This window comes from Glandiceps talaboti, chromosome 11, assembly GCF_964340395.1.
Source record: "Glandiceps talaboti chromosome 11, keGlaTala1.1, whole genome shotgun sequence".
Taxonomy (NCBI): Eukaryota; Metazoa; Hemichordata; class Enteropneusta; family Spengelidae; genus Glandiceps; species Glandiceps talaboti.
In genome coordinates this window covers 2,695,677-2,717,608 of record NC_135559.1, presented here as the reverse complement: position 1 = coordinate 2,717,608, position 21,932 = coordinate 2,695,677, and the positions used below count along the sequence as shown (strand labels likewise).

General features: G+C 36.7%; 1 protein-coding gene across 3 annotated transcripts in view; it reads left to right on the top strand.

Moving 5' to 3' along the window:
* Positions 1 to 20,535, top strand: part of LOC144442281 (bone morphogenetic protein 1 homolog) — a 28,439-nt gene extending 7,904 nt beyond the window's left edge. Inside the window, exons 2-16 of one of the 3 annotated variants that reach the window (XM_078131583.1) lie at positions 6,066 to 6,278; positions 6,510 to 6,624; positions 9,625 to 9,841; positions 10,359 to 10,545; positions 10,765 to 10,914; positions 11,575 to 11,778; positions 11,999 to 12,148; positions 12,602 to 12,817; positions 13,226 to 13,348; positions 13,635 to 13,757; positions 16,103 to 16,228; positions 16,981 to 17,116; positions 17,536 to 17,789; positions 17,929 to 18,112; positions 19,087 to 20,535. In XM_078131583.1, coding sequence (XP_077987709.1) covers positions 6,066 to 6,278; positions 6,510 to 6,624; positions 9,625 to 9,841; positions 10,359 to 10,545; positions 10,765 to 10,914; positions 11,575 to 11,778; positions 11,999 to 12,148; positions 12,602 to 12,817; positions 13,226 to 13,348; positions 13,635 to 13,757; positions 16,103 to 16,228; positions 16,981 to 17,116; positions 17,536 to 17,789; positions 17,929 to 18,112; positions 19,087 to 19,213 — 2,525 coding nt within the window. In that variant the 3' untranslated portion in view covers positions 19,214 to 20,535. Of the gene's footprint in view, positions 1 to 6,065; positions 6,279 to 6,509; positions 6,625 to 9,624; positions 9,842 to 10,358; positions 10,546 to 10,764; positions 10,915 to 11,574; positions 11,779 to 11,998; positions 12,149 to 12,601; positions 12,818 to 13,225; positions 13,349 to 13,634; positions 13,758 to 16,102; positions 16,229 to 16,980; positions 17,117 to 17,535; positions 17,790 to 17,928; positions 18,113 to 19,086 lie in introns of those variants that run through there. The other 2 variants (XM_078131585.1, XM_078131584.1) reach the window with 2 other exon arrangements.
* The last annotated feature ends 1,397 nt before the right edge of the window (positions 20,536 to 21,932 follow it).

The window sequence follows — 21,932 nt, the reverse complement described above, 5'->3', positions numbered from 1 at the left end:
TATCTTGATGACATTTCGGAGGTATGCAAGTGGCCTAAACCCGGTATGGTACTACGCCTAGACATATTAGAAAGCCCGACCTTGTAACCGCTCCGATTTAACATAACATTTTTTACAACTGCAAGGGGTTCCTTTAATGAGGTTAATTACATGTAACTCTGTATATAAATTGGACACTATTCAAATGTGTTAACGATCATGTCTTCAAGTGTTTGTCTGCACTTTTATCGCTTTCATTTATTTTGAACCCACGTTTTAGACCCGTCCGATACGTACACAGTAGATGAGCAAAACCCAACGTACATAGGAGTATGGCACAGTCACTTGTGAACTAATATTCCATTCCAGGATGGTGATATTCTAGTCTAGGATGATCATAATACAAAATAATGACGTTATTATAGTTATTTACGATATCAAAAAATACGGTTACCGAAATAGACACTATTTCGCAACAGTCTATTTTGCAACAGTCACCGGTATTAAACAGTATTTTTTGATATCGTAAATACCTAAAATAACGTCATTATTTTGTGTATTTTTTGAACATCGCAAATACCTATAGTAACGTCATTCATTAAAGACATTATTTTGTATTATGATCATCCTAGACTAGAATATCGCCATCCTGGAATGGAATATTAGTTCACAAGTGACTGTGGTGTATAGCGATCGGTTGACGAGTATAAAAGTATAACGCATAGGATGTTTGATTTGCCATGATGCGGACATTTCCCGTGTCCTGTGCCGGATTACTCCTACTTCAGACCATAGTGGTCTGAGCTCCTACGTATAGGAACAAACAATGTAAACGTTTTTACCGGAATAGTAGCAATAAATCTTATATTTTAGAGTATGATAAATGTTTGTCGAAATGACACTCCACGTGCTTTTGAGTCTGCCTGGCACCTGTTTTTACTTGATGGAAATTTGATTGGATGACCGATGCTAGATCAATCGAATGATTGCTTGACTGATTGTTTTCTGATCTGAGTACGGTTTGGTGAATAACAGATAAATACACATGCAGATCGAGAGACAGTTTAGTGCATTCATATATGATGGTTGAGTTCATAGTGGGTTTACTTGTTTAACTGATATTGTGATCGGTTCAGTGGTGGAGATTTATCTGTTCAGGTGACATAATTACCAACAGAATTGGTGTGGGGGATAACCTTTTCTCAATTTCGCAAACCAAAGCACCTATGTTTTATCTGTTAGGGCTTTAAAAATGCGGCGCGTGTTGTTTGTATGTAGCATAGATCACAGGGGCGTGTAATATTTCATAGATTGTTGTTTTCCAGGTCTACAGACTAAATATAACAACCTTTTGATTACTATATATTCCTACATGTAAGGGGAAGAGACTTAGAGATTGATACATTTGTAGCAGCAAGATTCGTACGATATTTTCCTAAGAAAACGACATTCTAAGAAATAAGAAAACAACAATCTATGAAATATTACACGCCCCTGTGGCATAGATTACCGTTACCGTAATTTCGTAAAGAGGGTTGATGTTTTATGACGACTGTGTTTATATTCTCTATTAAGGGAAGCAAACAAGCAGACATGTATGCATAAGAAAATGACAACCGCCTCTAAATAGAGACGAGCGGCATTTACACCGCCTGTCTGGGACTTTTATGTTGGAGTCACGCATGCGTAAACATCCCGACTTGTCATCCCTGAGTAGACAGAACTGGGGTCGAAAGTTAGGATTTATTCAAGCAATGTTATTTTATTGGTTGGTTGTACCTAACTGACCTACGGTGGACTTTGTAGTCATAGTCGGTCGGTCGGTCGGTCGGTCGGTTGGTTGGTTGGTTGGTTGGTTGGTTGGTTGGTTGGTTGGTTGGTTGGCTGGCTGGCTGGGTGGTTGGTTGGTTGGTTGGTTGACTGAATGATTGTTTGTTTGTTTGATTGATTGATTGATTGATCAGCTGGTCTTAGGATCGGCATTTGTACGATGATCTTGCATCGAGGTTCCGGCCTGTTTGCGGTGGCTTAAGGTCGAGGTTCCGGTCTGTGTACGATGGTCTGGGGTCGAGGTCAGTCAGAGGTACGTCAGAGATAAAGAGAACACGAAACATTACAAAGTATCCTACTTGGAAGGGTGTGTAGTTTGCCGGTATTTTAATCACTGGACAAACACGTCTTGTTTACCAGGACACTTCAATGTGTCAATTATGAACTATTTCTCTTCAAAACACACAGTCTACTCATCTATATCTTTACAGACAATGAAGATGTCGGCTGTGATTAATCGGAAACGGTTACCATAGAAACTAGGTTTATTAGATCGACATCACATTTCGTGCAAATGAAAGAAATGTTAGACCGTAGTTAGACAGTCTGCAGTTACCGGGTTCGCTTCTGTGCAGTCGCCGGGTTCGCTTCCGTGCCCATTTCAGAAAGCAGGCATTGATTCATAAGAAACTTTTGGTCCCTAATACAAAGTCAAAAATACACAAATTTCCCCAAATAGCGAAAATAAAAGCTAGTGGTTGTTAGCAGTCTACAGTGCTTGCTCCATATTGTCATATGTGTCAGAGATCATGTTTGTAAAACTGCACTGAGTCTCATTATTTTTCAGTTTTTCACAGACCAAGGTTACCTTGTACTACTTAGTACTTGTAAGTTTTTTTTAGGACGACACAGCCCACGCAAAACTTGGTGACAGGTCCTAACAAACTTCAAATTGCCCCCCCCCCCATGTTCTGATTGAAGTAAAAGTACATTCAAATGTTTATAAAAACAAAGAAAAACGAACAATTTCTATCATATAATACTGATATTGTCATTACCCCATGAAATATTAAAATACTGAGGAACAGAAATTAGTTAGTCGGAAAAATGTCAACTTAGCGGAAGAAATTAAGTCCCTGATATACCCCATGGGTGTTTGAAACATCGTCGGCAAACGTACACGGATTAATAGGTGGCAGTTCACACAAGGTAATATGGTCTATCACATAGTAAACCAGACGTCACATTGACAGTGTCACGGTAAACATGACCTGGTAAAACATATTGTTCTGGGCCAAGGACAAAACCTGAAACTGCACGTTGAAAATTCCTCTAAATCAACGACCCTGAAGATTGGAGAGTGCCGATTTGTTGGTTTGTTATTTCGTGTTTGAGTGACGTGCCCAGTACACAGAAATCGATAGATTAGGCAAAAATAAAAAAGATCGATGTCCGATGGTTTTGTTTAAAATAAGTCATCGTCGAAAACCACGGCCTGTTTTACGGCAACGCGCCTCCCGTAGTGGTAGAAATAATAACTCTGGTTTGTGAGAATGATAATAAGTACTCAACCCCCTACATTCCCCCTTCACATTAATCTAACTAAAATGATATTTTTCAAACTTCATTCAAAATTATGACGTACATTACTACCCTTTGATAAAAAATCGTGTACAAGGACGCAACTTAAGAAGGAAAAATACGGTAACTTTTATTTAAAAATTCTAGGTGTAAAACAATTATCACCAACGTTCTCATTGTCCACGCGATTTCTATTATCTGTCTGTGTCCATATATATGTAAACTGAGTATATGCAAAGACATGCACATCCATGAAGAATTTGGTTTTGAAAATCTAAAAGTATTTTATCCGTTGTAAGCTTTTATCACCCCCCCCCCCCCTTTACGCAAACGCATACAAAAAAAAAGAATTTTTTATTTGTTATCCGATATCGGTCATTGACGTCGCCCTACTCTAGATGAAGATTTCATTGGTGTGTAATGTAGCACGGTAAACATTAAATATTGCAAACTACAAATGTCGTCAGAACACAGACCGGGTATGTTTACACCAGTAGCTAGACTACGTGATACCATAAAAATATATGCATCTACGCTTTTATAGGATACATTGATTATAATATTGGTTTGACCAGTTGACACACAAACCAATGTTAATTCGTATGTATTTCTTTATGCTGTAAACTGTTTGTTTTGTTCAAATTGGCGTCAGACCCAGTGTTTCCAAGTTTCTTGATCGTGGACTTGGGTCACGGACGACTGAAACCTTCATTAATGCCGTCACACATATCGAACACGCGCCAACGAGTGACTCTATGGTGCGCCAGGCCAAGGACAGAGCTACCGGAGTAATCGACAGGCAATCATATAGAGTTGATTTTGTTGACACTTATATGGTGTTACAAACTTTTTTTAATATCAGAATTTGACATCTGACCCCAATTCATGACAAACGTGCTGAAAGGTATAGAAACACATATAAAAACACAATTGTTGTGAAATATTTATTTAATTATCAAATAGTGACACCGGTTCATAAGAATTGGCAGTATCTATCATACACGTATAACATGGAGGAGGAGGAATTTGTTAGCATTTTAACATGTATGTCTCCATATCAGTCTCTAGGTCTAGACGCTAACCGTGGTTTCGATCATCTTCGATCTTTCTGTTACACGAAGCCTATACTAGTTTACTCTATCTCTCTCCCTGTCTGTCTGTCTCTCTCCCTGTCTGTCTGTCTGTCTGTCTGTCTGTCTGTCTGTCTGTCTGTCTGTCTGTCTGTCTGTCTGTCTGTATGTCTGTCTGTCTGTGACCTCTCTCCTGATTGCTTCTAAGTGTTACATCTCTCTCCCTCCCCTCTCCTCTGTCTGTCTGTCTGTCTGTCTGTCTGTCTGTCTGTCTGTCTGTCTGTCTGTCTGACTCTCTCTCTCTCTCTCTCTCTCTCTCTCTCTCTCTCTCTCTCCTTCTTCTCCTCCCTCTTCTCCCTCTCCCAATCTCTCGCTGGCTATCACTGTCTATAATGTTAACTTATTCTCTCTGTCTTTTTTCTCTCTCTCTCTCTTCATATATATCAGGATATTTTCACCCAACAATACAAACAGCAGTGAGTGCGTCATAATTCTGGCATACAAGTATAAGCTATCATTTTATGGACCTCAACATAAATGGGTCAGGTCACATTTACACTGAATGAAAACTACGCAAGGGATTACGAAAACAGCACTGACACGAAAAGATCAAGTAGTAAGATTATAAAAACAAATAAAGATTATATGTTTTGACCAGAGTTGGCACTAAAAACTAGTCCGGAAACACGTATGTTATCCCGACCTTCCATTAAAAACAATTACAGTTTCGTCATTATTCTGTAACCATGTGTGTAGACAACAATCGACGACGCATGCAGTGAAGTAGACAAGAGTCGAGAAACGTGTAGGGTAATAAGACATTGACCTGAAATAAACCCAGTGATTTTGTATGTGAAGGAACTTTTCGAGCGGGTAAAAGATGCATAAATAACATACAGTTATCAAGTTTCAACTGCAGTCTTCGTATTTGTCCAGTACAATGGTACTGTTATTTATTACTTTTACGATGTATTGCCATTCCATCATACTTTGAAGGGCAAAAGGTTTATGTATGATCGCCTTTACTGATACGAGTGGTATGTATATCAGCAGAAGCGTACGTCACATCTTTTAAAACATGATTGCTCTATTCTATACCTGTAAGATTCTAAATATTTGGCACGCCATGCATACTGTCTTGTTGAAGTGATCGTAACTACTATCTGGAAAATCTGTGAAAGGCGATGACCAATCTTTACTTGAGAAAGATGTCAATGGAAAAGTGTTCACCCCAAATGTACAATCACTCTTCAATGAGTATCAAATAACTTTTGCAATAACTTGGCGTCATAACATTTACGCGTTTATTCCCTTGTCCATTATCGGTGGCAGGCTAGAATATGTGTAAATAGGCCTATATCCGATTACTTTGCAGAGTGTATAATAATCTATGGCCTAACGTGTGAGTCATTTTTTTTTCTAAATAGTAAATGCACCCCACCCACATATCCTATCTCTAACCTTTCTACCCCTCATTGGGACGAACCTTTGGGGCGCTATTTGCTGCTAGGGTCTACTTTGTGTTCATTTTGAGTTATTTAGAAAAGTGACACAGTGGAAGACTATTAAACACAATATAGTTCTTGAACACAGTGGGAACCTTAGTGACAATTGGGGGCGCTATTTACTGAAAGGTCCATTACCTTACTTTCTATTCATTTTCAGACATGTACCAAAGTGACATTGTGGAAGACGATTGGACGCGTATAGTTCTTGAACATGAGAGTAGTAGCGAACGTCGCAAGAGACATTCCCTTGGTTACACTTATAAAGTTCAAGAAGGATCACACGTCAGACATCGTCGAGGTGCTACTGCCCTGGAATCACGTATATGGACCGATGGTATCATCCCATATACAATATCAGAAAGTTTTTCAAGTGAGTTTTATGATGTATTTTTTAAATATTCAAATTATTCAAATGACATATCAATGACGTAATTCTATGAAGTAAACAGAGGTATGTCTTTGCATATGGGAAGTTAATTTGGTGCATTGTTTTGATTACACAACAGCATTAAAATGTACTTGCCATATTAAATTCATTCAAAATTAAGCTATCGTTTTGATAACCTGTTGAACAAATGTATCTGTTTTCTCTTTTTCGCAGACGAAACTCAAAGTAGAATCTTCGAAGCTATGCATAAATGGGAAGAAAACACGTGTCTGAAGTTTGTGACCTGGACAGGGGAATGGGACCATATTCACTTTTATCGCGGTAACAGGTGCCATTTACTTCAAACTTGGGATACGAGTTAACGATATAGAAATCATAAGCTTTAATTAACCCATAGAATATATTTTCACGTTTCACACCTTTAACTCAGTTATCTGGATCCTAACAAAGTCCAATTAATTAAAAGGCTATATGCCACAATGTTAATGTCTAGACTTTGGGTTCATGCGCTACTGGGAACTCCTCGAATTTTGAAGTATTCATAAAGTCCTGAAGTAATGCGATCGACTCATAGGAATTGGAACGACTGAACGATCGATGTTACTGTCGTGAAATCGAGTATCATAATTTCCAAATTGGAAGAAATGGTGGGAGAATTAAGGATTAGTTAATATTGAGAACTATGTATTAAAACTGTATTAAAAACCAGGTTTGTTGACAAATAAAATCGATTTCGTTGTTCAACCAACACTCCTGAAAAATGAACAAACGTTGATCTAAGTACTCCTGGAAAACTCCGGGAAAGTCGTGGGATTTCCTTGACGTTAAGTGGATGAACCCTGCTAGACTTACAGTGTGATGCATAATTGGAAGCCTGGTCATTGCATCATAATGACTAATGTACTGAGGAGTATTGATTACTTGTTCAATATTTGTGTAACATTTAATTTTTAGAATATCCTACCTAAATTTAATTAACGACAAGTTCCAACTTTAAATAAACATTTGCAAATATGGTCAGAGTAATTTAATCGTTATACAGTCTGAAATCAGAAACTGCTATTCACGTTTGGATAAAGAAAGTTGGATTTGATAAACACTGTACCAGCGAAACATTTCCAAAGATGACATTTTCTACAAAGAAAAGGTTCACGAAAGTGAACAAACAGGAAATGAATAAAAAGAATATAAAGTGCTGAGAATCCATTTCTTGGCGAAAATAACCCGCGTTGCCATTTCGCTACAATGACGTGAACTTAGTTAAATTGAAATAATTTTACGCGTGGGAAGACGACCTTTACTTTAAAAAGGATTGCTTTTATTACACGGAAAGCACCACTATAAATGGAACGTAATTCAACTCCATACGCATGGCAGACTAATCGATGGAAGTAACCAATTGATGACAACATTGAAATATTATCGCTTAATCGAGTGTATTCCCATCAAAGAAATTGCGTGCACCGTTTGCTTTGTTCAGTAAATCTAATTATGGGAATGTGACGAGGTGGTTAGATTTATTTTAAGACGTAAACAAGTCATGTATATCATATCAATGATGTAAAAGTCGGGATTGGATTTCTTATAATACTCTATGTGGTACAATAGCAGCCGTTTAACCTGGAAGACAGTGTCGTCTGACTCGAAAAAAATCTTACTGACTTTGCTACATTTTATCGTCTGGCTCAACACAAATTACTGACTTTGCTACATTTTATCGTCTGGCTCAACACAAATTACTGACTTTGCTACATTTTATCGTCTGGCTCAACACAAATTACTGACTTTGCTACATTTTATCGTCTGGCTCAACACAAATTTTACTGACTTTGCTACATTTTATAGTCTGCTTAACAAAAATCTTACCAACATTGCTACATTTTATTGTCTGCTTAACACAAATCTTACCAACATTGCTACATTTTATCGTCTGCTTAACAAAAATATTACCAACATTGCTACATTTTTTAAATGAGCCACCGACTATCTTAGCACTGCATTGTTGCCAAATGCAATAGGAGCTTGGAAAAAAAGTTTCCAAATTTACAGATATCATTTTGGTGATGATCTGATCAGATTTGATGGCTCAGACTACTATTTCAATATAGCAACATCAGTATAATTTTTGTCACCCCAGGACTATAAAATGAAGCAATGCTATAAAAAATTGTTGTTTTAATTGATGTAGCAATGTTCATAATATTTTGTCAAGTCAGATGGTGTTCTGTTTAAGGTTAACTGGCCTATAGTGTATGCCGATGAGCGACAAAGCTAATTATGCCCAATATATATTATATATATATATATATAATTTGCCTGAATCATTTCAATAAATTAAATTAAACTTAATCTGTATAATGTATCTGACATACAAAGTTCCACCCATAGTCAAAAACTGTGAGTCAAATAATACTTGGTTAGCTACTAGTATGTATTGGTGCAAAATGAAGTTTATGAAATAGAAAGAAGGCAGGCCGTTTATTTGCACTGATTACCTTTTATCATCAAATACATGTAATACTAAAACAATGTCATGATATTAACAATTTTCATCCAGAAATTTAGATTGAAAATGTTTTGTTTTTTATAAGACCAGAAATGGCGTCATACATTGAAATACATGTTTTCTGTATCTGATAATTTATTGTTGTTCTCTAATATTTTATTTTCTTAAACTTTTTGTTAAAACAATTCATGATTTCACGTGACACTAATTTTACGCAGTTGCCAAGAAACACCAAACTAAAACTGGCTTTGCATTTATTTTCATAGCAGTAGTCCAGCGTTGCTTTATGTGAGTGTGTAGCCATGTATATGCATTCGATTAACAATAACTATTAATGGAGATATGTCTGAAGAGAGTAAGCACTTAGGAGTCATCAATATTTATAGGCTAATACATAGTCATGTCTGGTAACTCCCATGATGCAACACTGGATTACGGCTAAGACCGTCACACAAAGCAAAGTTTAAATTTGATGTTTCTTGGCAATTTATGTGATGTAAAATCATGAAACGACTCTCCAGAACTCAAAGTTAAAAATTTCCCAGAGTGATATTCACCATTAAAAGAAGCACAAATCACAACAAAATGTGTATTTAGTAGGAGATAGGAACATCTACTAGTATTTGACTACTTGTGTACCCATTTTACCGGTACTGGCAACGTTTACAGATTTTAATGGTTTCCTGCGACAAAGTCACAAACGGGTCATTTGCGAGTAAGAAATAATGTGACCATTGACCCCATAAAGTACACAGCAGTAACTATATAGTGTAGTACATGTAGTAAAAATATACTAAACCCTTTCATCATGATCTTTCGCAGGTGCTGTTCTTATGTTGGCCGTGTGGGGGGAGGCAGACAACTTGTGTCTCTAGGCAACGGGTGTACGTCATATGGAACAATACTTCATGAACTTGGCCATGTAATTGGGTTTTGGCACGAACAGAGTCGACCAGACAGAGACGAATATGTTGATATATATGATGAGAATATATGGTCACATGGAATGTACAATTTCAACAAACACTCCAAATCAAAGGTAGGATAGATAGCTATTTACTATCTTTATATTGTGAGGTACAAAATGGAAAGATGTTAAAACGGTAAAGTTGAATTACCTACAGAGCAATGCTTCAAACGTACAACAAAATCGACCAGACGATCTTATTCACACACGTTCCATGGAATACCAGCAAAAACAAATACATGCAAATACTCATATTATCCCCGCACCGTAAATGACTGGAAGAACAACTATGAAAGTCTACAAGGAGTCTTTGCGTCAAATCGTTGATTATGACAGATTTTGGTTTTATATTATATTTTGTTTACAAGTATTGTTAAATGAATCCTGGGATATTCCATTTTTCAGTCACTCTCTCGTTAACCATCTTATTTTACTGATACACGAAAAGTAATTTCATTTCATGTAAAGAAATTAATAACACCCTTATCTTAGCGGGCAAATTCTCGCCAAGTTTTCAAAACTACTGAAAAAACGTCACCAACCCCCTCCCCCATATTTTAACAACATTCCCTTTCGGTTTCTTGTGCAGGTTAATTCTCTTGCCCAACCGTACGACTACAACTCAGTGATGCATTATGGGACCAAATACTACAGTAAGAATGGAAGACACACCATGAAACCTAAGGATGAAGATGCGTATATCGGACAAAGATTAGAACTGAGTGATATGGACATCAGACAAACAAATCTACTTTATAATTGTCACAGAGTCTCAGGTAAGTGATATTAAAGACTATTGGGTAGTGACATTTCATTTGATACTTTTTTGACTTTTGCGGCAAATATGCAAATTTCACTCCCTACCATATTATATGTTTGAATGGATATTTTGTTCATTATTCGGAATATTGCAGCTTAGTACAAAACCACTCACACCAAATTCCATTCTTTGTCCAAAAAATTATCTCTCACCACTGTATTTTGTTTCTTTTCAGAATGTGGCGGGACGATATTTGCAACTGAGGGCAACATCATGTCTCCGAAATACCCGGATGTTTATCCTAGTAATATCACTTGTGAATGGACCATATCTGTCAAAAAGAGTTACACGGTTACATTGAAGTTCAAACATTTCGATCTCTCCGGTAAGTCATCAACATCACCGGATGAAGAATATACAATCCTAAAGTACACCTATGTCATTAGAACATGTCAACATCATCAACTTGAAATACAGAAATAGGTCGTATATTTGAAATTTCAAGCATCAAATTAAACACGTTTAACTTTGTCGAGCAGTCTTTAGTTAATGTCATTCCCCAGCAATTGCAAATGAATTGAACTTAATTTTTGAAAGATTCTTTGAATGAGGACGGAAGGGGGGGGGGGCATTCAATTGATGACCGTGTCAACTTGTGTTTTAGATTTATCAAAATCGCTCTGAAACATATAACATTAACTCAACGTTGCAGCGTTGGATATTATTCGACGTAGCCCTCGACAGTGGCCTGTCTGCTTGAAGGGACTTTCAGTGAGCCTATATATGTAGTTATGACCTGCTGTGAACTCGCGGTGGTCACGTGACCATGTAATAGTTGACGGAACTATTTCCATATCACGTGACTGATTCTAGCGAATCATGGCATAGCATTATCACTAGGTATATTATAAATGTAGTTATAACATGTTATTTTTGATATTTTCCCCAAACCACATAAATAAACAGAAACGTGTTAATTCTACAGACTCAAAGATATAACAAAGACAGGCCAAGACAAGTCATAATATTTTGTATGTTTTCACAGATGTAAAAGAAAACGGCGAATGTGAAGATTATATAGAAATTCGTAACGGCAAGGGTGAACTTTCACCTCTGTTCGGTCGTTTCTGTGGTGACCAATCACCTGATCGTATTATTGCCGACGGTGACAGTCTTTACCTGAAATTCCACACAGGCGACACAGGGCATCTCGGGAAGACTGGTTTCTTCGTACATTTTCAGTCAGGAAGTATGAAACATTCTTTAACACTATCTATTTCTTTCTTTTCTCTTTTTCCTACTTACAGGGAATATTTCTTTCTCACTCTTTCTTTTTATTTCTATATTTTCTCATTCCCTATCACCTTTGACATGGGAAAACCAACCGAAGCCATTAAACGTGTGTATTTTTTCAACTACACATTCTACTTCTACACTTGGAATTATAATCTTTTTTTCTTTCTGTTCAGCTTGCAGGCAAATTTTGACTGACAAAACAGGAACAATCCAAAGTCTCAACTATCCACTGTCATTTCCACATGACACAGACTGCCTTTGGCAAATCTCCGTCCCAGATGGATTTATCATCACCATGGCAATCGATGACTTACTTATTCCTGGTAAGTCGTGTATTTTTTTCAATCATGCTAAGTCCTGAAATAGCTGGAAAGAAATAACCTTTTTTCGTCTTTTAATTTTGAGTTTAGTGTTTAAATTTCTTCCAATAGACGAAAAATTAAATGTTCGGTACATAAATACATATGTATTAGTGGTAACTCAATACTTACAACTAAATGTACAATTTGAAAGTTTTTACACCGTTCACATAACCTATTCTATGAACTTACTTAGGTGAAAGTGAATAAGAAACCTCATACATATTGTACAATGTGACTTCTTATTGAACCTCCTATTTGAGTCAGTGTAATACATTCGTTGTAGATAAAGTCGTGCATTGCTTACGTATGGTTTTCAAATCATAGGGTCTTTGTAACTGAGGCAGATTTAGAAGAATGAGTCATTGTGTATATACAATTGATGAAACTTATATTATGATATTTCTTTTTATCAAGAATCAACTAATGATGTACTTGGATGTCGACACCACCTTACTATTATCGATGGAGACAGTAACCTTTCAGATGTTATAACAAAGCTGTGTCAATCGCAAAGGAACGTGGGACTTGCAACCAGTGGACCCCACCTTCGACTCCGTTTGCATTCTGGGAAACCTGACAACGGGTCGATGGCATTGCTTATGAGATTTTCGGCGTCATATGAGTCTAGAGGTAAATAGTCGATGATGAAAGACTTTACGTTGTATAGTCATGGAAATAAAGTATTGTTTCTCGTTTATTTAAAATTGTTTTTTTTAATCATAGACCTACTTTCATGCAGAGTCCACGTTTCAATCAAGAGAGTTGTCACACACATACTTCAACGTTTTGTTGCATTTGCCTTTGATACTGAAAAGTTAATTTATTCTTGAAGAATATTAGAAACGAACGACTCAAACCAAGTAGTATTAGGACTTTAGACTTTTAAAAGGGTTGATCCCAAAACGCCAGTTACTTCCATTCTTTTGGTGGACCGAGAACAGTTTTTGTCTTCACAAGTTTACATGTTCTGTGTAAAATGATATGAATAAAACAGAAACGTTCATTTTGTGAGTACAAATACATTATGGTTGTTTGCAGACATTGATGAGTGTCGAATAAACCAGGGTGGTTGTGAACAAGCCTGTTTGAATTTAATTGGTACTTATGCATGTGGTTGTCGATGGGGTTATCGTGTTGCCGAAAATAACAGAAACTGTACTGGTAAGTGAACTTTTAACCCGGGTTAACTTCTACTGGGCCATGGAGGTCGGTCTAGAGGTCTATGGTCTAACCTTTATCCGACAGAATAGTTATTTACGCTGTCGTATCATTCCTCTAATATACATGTATAGCAGAGTTTTAGTTTAGTCTTTGGAGAACAGTCATACTGTAAGGAAGATTATAACTTTGCGAATGATAATAAAAATAACTCTCTTCGACAAATTTTGATTTTTTAAATGTTCAATTTTGGGTTAAATTCTGACTTACTTTCGTTTATGTACCTTAGATATCAATGAATGTGAACAAGACAACGGGGGATGCTCTCATATTTGCAACAACCTGGATGGCGCATATGTATGCGAATGTCAAGAGGGTTATTACATGGCTCACGACCAAAAGAACTGTATAGGTAAGTCACCCCCGGTCTGTAATCTACAGCCTTATGTTTTGGTCGTCACATGTATTGATATGTTCTATAAATTGCTGTGAATCCGACGTAATACGTCTATGCTATGTTATCATGTAGTTATCTTTTAAACTAATTCTTTTTAAACTATAAACTTAAGTTCAATTCTATAACATCCTATGCGCGTTAACTTTGAATATGTTTCTATTAAAACGTAATGGGTATGATTATCGAATTAATCTGATGTTTTATCTCTTAAATCGACATAATTGATTTTTTTGAAAATATAGAATCGTTCCTTTTTTTGCGTTTCCAGCAACCGTTTGTGAGTGAAACTTGAACTTTTAAGCTCTTCTGTAAAAAATTTCATTCAAATGGTTCTGCTATCTTCACTATTTTCAGCATCCTCATCAGACGGTATTGATATCGTTATTGAATTAACGTCTAAACCAAACAAAGTGTCTGCGAGGACTGTCTGATGGCATTCTTTCAGAGACGTCAAGAATTCTGGGTTTCTATGGACGCAGACGAGCGCGATAACAAGACGTAAAGTTTCGTTCAGATCTGTCATCATTTTGGCTTTTTCAAGTTTTCTGAGCAATAGCAGTGCCTCCTTGTCTTCATAATGGAACTCTTCGGACGGAAATATTTCAGGGCACCCTAACTGTTGATACGTTTGATAAAACTCCTTAAGTTGGCCCATTTTGTTCTCATCTAAACCAAGTCTCGTCGATGTCTCGCATCGCAGTCGTCTCAATCCATCTTTCTTCTCCTCTCGTAACCATAGCAACTTGATGCATTTTATTGGCGACTCTCCATCAATATCCATCTTATTTAGTGACTCAAGAATAATTTTGAAACATTCTCGAACATATGAAACTATATTTCCGATTTGTAAATCGGGGTTTGCAACCAAGTCGCTGATATCACACTGCAATTTCTGTTCGGCGTAAAAATGTGAATTTTCTTCCGCCTTTTTCTCACAAGTGCATATTCTGTCGTCTAACTGTGATTGTTCCTCCTTTATGTCTGCTACACCCTGGTCAATCATTTCGAATTTCTGTTCTAATTCATGTAGCGCCCTTTCTCTTTCCTCGGTGCGAGCTTGAAAGATGTCCATGCTCCTGTTCAAATTATCGAGTCTACTTCGCAATTCCTCGATGCGAGCGTCGACCTCTTCTATTGAAATGGCGGCGTCTCCGCTCTCCATACCAAATGTTGTATTATGTCCTATACTGTAGTCTTCACAAAAATTGTCGGGACAAAGTCTTTCTTTCCAAAAGCATATCAAGAAATGTTCAACATCAAACATTGAAATGTTTACCTCCTGAAGTGAACTGGCATAACTCAGTGACGACTCAATCTTTCAACCAAGGTCGAAGTCTTCGTTTCATTTCTTCCTCTTCTTCCTCTTCTTTTAACTTAGTTTGTAAATCCACCAACTGTCCTTTCATCTGGGTGATCTGAAATTTCATCTGGCAGAACGCCTTCTCAATGTTTCTCAGTCTCTCTGTTTTACGAATAATGAAGTCTTCCTGTGAACGTATATCAACTTGCATGTTATCGAATTCCACACATAATTTTTCCATCCGTTCTTGGGTTTCCTCAAGTCTCTTCACTGCCGCTGTTGCATCTTTAACATGAGTCATTTCAGTATATGAAGAAATTCAAAAGATGAGAGATTGTTTTCAACTGTCGTCATGTCGAATTCTGCATGTTCGAATATGGTAGGACCGAGACTTGGACAAATGCGCGAACGCGCATCGTATTGTGACGTAATCAACTGCGTCTTTACACAACGCGTATGAGTTCTTCTCATCGCGCATTTGTCTAGCGTACACATAACTACGCATCCACGATCTGCACGCGCGTAGAGACTACTGTAGTGCCTCCGGTAGATTTTTCTCGTAGAATTCAGACAACCCTCATAAAGATCAATGTTTGCCACGGAATACACTTGCGCGATAACCGCAAGGAGTGTTGCATACTATCAAGCAGAAGCAGAAACAGAGACACTTGCGTGACTTACCTATAATTCGGTAATTGATGATGTAAACAACTTGATTTCTGGATCCCTTCCCGTGTCACCTACCATATCAAAACAGTTATGATAAAATGTGTATAGACATCTGAAAAAAATTATTTGACATTAATTATAAACAAATATACTCAAATAGAAGGCTGTTGAATATTGTGACTATATTGAGTTGATGTCTATACCAAAGAAAATGGAAAAGAACGATCCGTGTTGAATAAATCAAATCAAATGTGTCTGTGCTACATAATTCTGTAGGCTGTAATAGAAAGTGTATTTACGAATTTCATCCAATTTTATTTGTATCGCCTAGATGAGAATGAATGTGACGATGAAGAAAATAATGGTTGCGATCATCGTTGTTCCAATACCCTTGGAGCTTACCAATGTTCTTGTTACCCAGGTTACCTCTTGGCTACTGATCAAAAAAGTTGCCTAAGTAAGTGATTGCGCATGCGTTGACTTTTCAAAAGTTTTTGCTGAGGAGTATAGTTTGTTTGTTAAGACATAGTAGTTTGTTTATTTGTTTCTGTTCTCAATGTGTACCTTTTTGATTAACTTATCTCTAGTTTATTTCCAGTCATTGTCATCAATTAAAGACAAAATCAATAATTTTTTTACATTTTTTTAAATTTGTAATCTTCAAATTTATATGATATATGATACGATGAGATATATGTACCCACTGGATGTTAGTGTAATAGTGTACGGAAATGTGGATAAATATTTAGACTTTCATGACACACGTTCCTCTGTACACCGAGTATGTTTTTGTGGTAGCTGAAGTATGGAGAATAAATTATGTACCAAGTCCATGTATATAGGCTACAGGAAGACACACTGCGTTAACGTGAACACTTTCAACATACATTATACATTTTGGCAATATTTTTTTATTTTTTAAATTAATTTTGTAAATATTGATGCATTTTAGTCTTTTCCAATTTCTGAGTGTATGTAAATGGGGTACTCCTGTAGAAATCTCTAATAAATAAATATTTTATTTAAAAAATAGACAGTGCAGTGGCTATTGAATAAATGACTTACTCGGTACATTGCCGGCCTGGTCATTGACGCAGCAATGCTCACCATGGCCAATATTACAAAGTAGTCGTAATAGAGAATGACCTTGCATCTTCTGCATTTTATCATTTAGAAATTTTATTTTGAAACTGTCTTTCCTACCCACAGTGATTGATGGCTGTGGCGGGCATTTTACAGCCCTTGAAACCACGATGAAATCTCCCATCATGCCACAGGATAATAATAACACTATAGACTGTGTCTGGAGTATAGATGCCGAAGATGACATGAGTATCTCCATCGGGTATGTAGACAGTTATTCGAATAGCTAAGGTATTACCATGGGGTATGTAGACTGTTACTAGAATGGCTATGGGGACGATATTGAGTCATCGAAATATCGAATTAATTTATCTTATAATTGAAAATTTTATCACACAAACTCCTAGCCTGTAGTACTGTTTCTAGTTTGTATATGCTAAAAATCAAACTTACATCAAAATCGAGAAGAAATGGTTGCATTTGAGTTGGGAAGAGTATTTTCTCTTATTCAAAAACTGAGCGCGAAGACATAATTATCATGACATATAGAGAAAGAGCTGATTGGCTGATGAGCCCCATTTGTACATGTCAATCACTCTGTGTACGCCTACCTCAGGTGCACAGATAGAAAAAAGCCACTCGTCATCCAATACACTTAGAGACTTATTTTGTCTCTTGTAGGTTGGACATCATTGACTGGCCAGAAGATAACGGAGATTGTCCTGATTTTATCAGTATACGACAAGGTCATGGGCCAGATGGTGGCTATATTCACATCTGTAAGCCATCTGATTGGCCAGGAGATCACAACACACACTCCCAGGTGGTGTGGTTCCATTTTCATTCCGAGTGGCCTCACAATGGGAATTTTACAATTCACTATGAAACAGATGAACTACAAAGTGTTGGGTCACAGTGTGGGGGTGTATTTAATGGTAAGTTATTGTTCTAAATATTTTATTTTATTATCAAAGTAAGGAAATCAATTCCTATAAAGATATTGTTCGTATTGCCTGTGAGTATGCTCAGTTACCTCTAACCATATCTGACTTCATATTTCATTTCATCATTTAGGCACTACAGGTACATTAGAATCCCCTGGCTTCCCGAATTACTATCCCAACAAAGTGGACTGCATATGGAAAATAACTGGGAAAACCATCAAGCTGCGATTTGAAGTGTTTGACTTGGAGAATCAGGAAAACTGTCGTTTCGATTTCCTGGATATCAGCGACGGGAAGGAAACTTCTCTTGGCAGGTAAGTGATTTTTGTGATAGCCGTCCTAAAAAGTTTTAAATGTGAAATTAAAATATATAGGCACGACTTTTATATATATTGCGTTCTCAGACTAGTGTTTACTATCGGCCATACATGATGAATGCCTGTGCGGGCTTGGGGTTTGCGAGTTGTGAAATCCAATGGCAACAACCCCGTCTGCAATAATGCCACACTAGTTGTTAAATGGGGTCAAGCAAAATTGATAATAATCGACGGGGTTTGTGTGGGGTGTGGGTTCTTTGCCTTTACATTCGTTGTCCCTACGATGCTGTAGATTGGGTCTATCGAAACAAAGTGACGTTTCCGAACGAAACCAACAAATGTGAACATCCTATTATCATATAAAACAAAGAGAGTATTAATCATTCGTTAGTATAAATCAAAGGTTACATTAAATGTCGAAAGAGTACTAGGTGAAGGTTCCTAACCACAGTCACCTGTGGGCTGTGATTGTACCGATGAATATTTGTGTCACCTATTTGTTAACACTGTTTCCTATGAAAACATCCTGTAAATTCTTGTTAGAAAACACACTGAATTTCAGTCAGAATTCATTTTATTTTCCTTTTTTTAATCAGCTTACTGTTGCTATTTGTGGAAATTACTCTCTGAAAAATGTAATGTTTGCCAAATCACAAACTACAGTCAATGTGTATTTTATCACTCTAATTAGTTTTCTAGCATTTCCAATGTAATACATTTTTCTGTGCTATTGTCGCCATGGCATTTTGAATATCCCTACGAGGACCACATTGGAAATAAGTGTTTTTAAAAATACTTTTATGTGTTATCCTCGGTGACTTTTTATACCTTGTATTTTAGTATGTACTTGTATAAATTTTTACCTAATATATGCAAATCAAATCCTACAAGCACCTGTGTTGTCGACTCTGGTATTGTAATACCTGCTTATCTAATCGTAATGACTAAAATCCTTCATGTTTTTATCGTAGGTTCTGTGGCGACAAGACACCACCGACAGTTCTAACCTCGACCACCGGAGAACTATGGATTACTTTCCAATCAGATGCCTCCGTTCAGGGTCAAGGATTCCGAGCCTTGGTCGAAGTCGAACTCTGACGTAACTGGTGACGTCACATGACTAGAACGAACGGACGACTGAAATCTAGACTATTTATGAATATACTGAAATATTTGGATGGGTTTACGGTTTCAGGACAACACCCAGATTCCCATTTGTTTACACTCTTTTCGCTTTTCCATGTTTTAAGAATAAAATTCCACTGAAGTTAGATTTAATAGGCTCATATATAATCATGTATGTGAAATAGAAGTAATAGAAATAGCGCCACCATCGGCCAGTTAATATACATTTAATAATAAATTTCTATGACACCGTTGCCGTTCAATAGTGTTTAGTTTTAAATGAATATTCGAGAATAAATACTAGATAACTTATATCTAATATAAACTATACGCTTTGTTCGTTAATTTTCTAAATTCCTGAAAACTTGACAATGTCATTACACCAGACTTGTAACCATGACAAAGTTACTTAACGCCTCCGTGTTGACGGGTTTTATGGGAAAATATTCACCGTGATCGTGACCATTTCTTGATAGGGGCCATAACACATATGTTTAAAATCAATACGTCATCGTATCTGAATTAGAAAAAATAGTGTGTGGCGCCCTCTATAGTTATCAATTTTAATAATTATATTTACATCATATATAGATCCGTTACGTTATTATAAGCATTGCCGTTTGTATTCGCATTTGTATATTTTTTATTAACCATATCTTAAAATCTTTTCAAGCCTGTAGGCACATTAAACAAGAAAGGCCTTGTTAAAAATTAATAACCATTGTTTTATACTGTACTAAACTTTCGTCGTCACGTCTAACTTTTGGCGGGTCCGATTTTAGAAATCAGTCGGCGACAGGATTGTGCAGTTTTATATTAATCTATTTAGACAAGTCGTATTTTATGTTGTCGTTCAATCATTACTGTGATTTTACAATTCGTCCTTTTGTTCCTTAAGAAAGATATATACATTTATTTTACCAGCGTTTGAATACACGATAAAGTAATGTGAACCGTCCCCCAGTATACGTCTTCTCTCCAAGTCTAAACTGATAGATTCGTCGTTATGGTCAATCCTGTCTAATAGACACGTAATTTTCACATGGACACGTAATTTTTACATGGACACTTAATTTTGCTTGTATGAATGGGTATATGAAATATTACGTTACAAATACGAATATATTATAGTCAGTTTTACTCCATCTTCCTTGTTTGGGTGGAAAGATAAAATGCTACGTGTGGAAAGAAAGAGATGTTTTATGTGCATGGAAGGGATAGCACATAGTACCCCTATTCGTAGGAACGTTATTCGTCTCCATATAGTCAGACGACTGGTAGATAATATTTGTTCATATACACCTTCTTATTCAAGATAATATTTGCTCATATACACCTTCTTATTCAAGATAATATTATGTGTTCCTCTAGAGTGGTGTTAAACGCACAGTTAACATGCGCCAGCAACGACGAACCGTTCAGAATATTCTGAAAGCCATGACCTCTCATTACGTGAGCGCCTTCAATGGCAAGACATTTCGACAAATTTTCTCCACTGTCTTTAAGTATTTCCTCTATCGTCCTTGAAAATCGATCCTCTTAGAAACGTTATTTTATTATACTGTAAACGTTCTAGATCTACTTAGGAAAATCAAAATAATTAAAGTATATTTTTACAGATCTTGACTCTTCTAAACTTTTGCAGAAGGTTAAAAATATTATCTACCTTTTAAAATGCAATTATTATGGAAATTCTTTTGCCTTGAGTATGAAAGTATGAAATTGTAAAAATTTATGCCAGAGCCATTTTCTTGTTTAAGTATATAAAGTTATCCAACAGAGTAAACTATTATGCAACCTATGTTTTGTTTATACGTCTCGTCTTTTGATATTATATTTCATTATTGCTTTCAGCGAAAAAAAACAGCTGCAAAGAGAGGGGGCAGGGGATGGAAGAAAAGGGGCTAGAGGGGGAGATATGGAGGAAGGGAGAGATAGGGGGGACAGGGGTGAGAGAGGGAGGGGGGGGAAATCGCGCTAGTCGTGAGCTTTAATCTCTACGCCTCACATAGCTGGTACTCTTCAACTTTATCTTGTGTTGCCAGACTTTTAAAATTGTTTTATCATGTTTGAGTTTAACCATTTTAATCGCCGGTTGTTTATTTGATCTCAACAGAGGAAAGACCACTACTCAACGTTATGTCTTAAAATCCAATATATAAACATGACATCCATCCCAATTGACAAATACATGTCTCTCTTTTTTGTGGAAATTTTCCGGGTTCATGAAAATGTTATGCTCTACACTCAGGTCACTGACGTCGAAGTCTAATTGGCGTTAAGTTACATTTGAATCGCTAGCAGACAAGTAAGAAATGACAGGCATGGGACAACGTTCACGCAAAAGGACATTTTGTAAATGGTTACAAGATGATGGTAATATAAACGCCATCTTCCTGTCGTAATGGTAGATTACACCACATAAGATAGAGATAATTAGATGCTATTCCCCAATATTTCTCTTCGTTCAGCCAAGGAGAGGCCTTGTTACTTTTAGTTAAGACTAATACATACACACAAAATCAGAAAGTGTACACATTCTGAAACTCATAGAAAGTTCGCCTATACCGCTCATTACAACTCGAATGTGTCAACTTTCTCATATCATGATATAAAAGCACAAAAGGTGATATGATGGAATATTACTTGGAACTGTTGGATAATATGTGAAATTATCTTACTAATACAATAA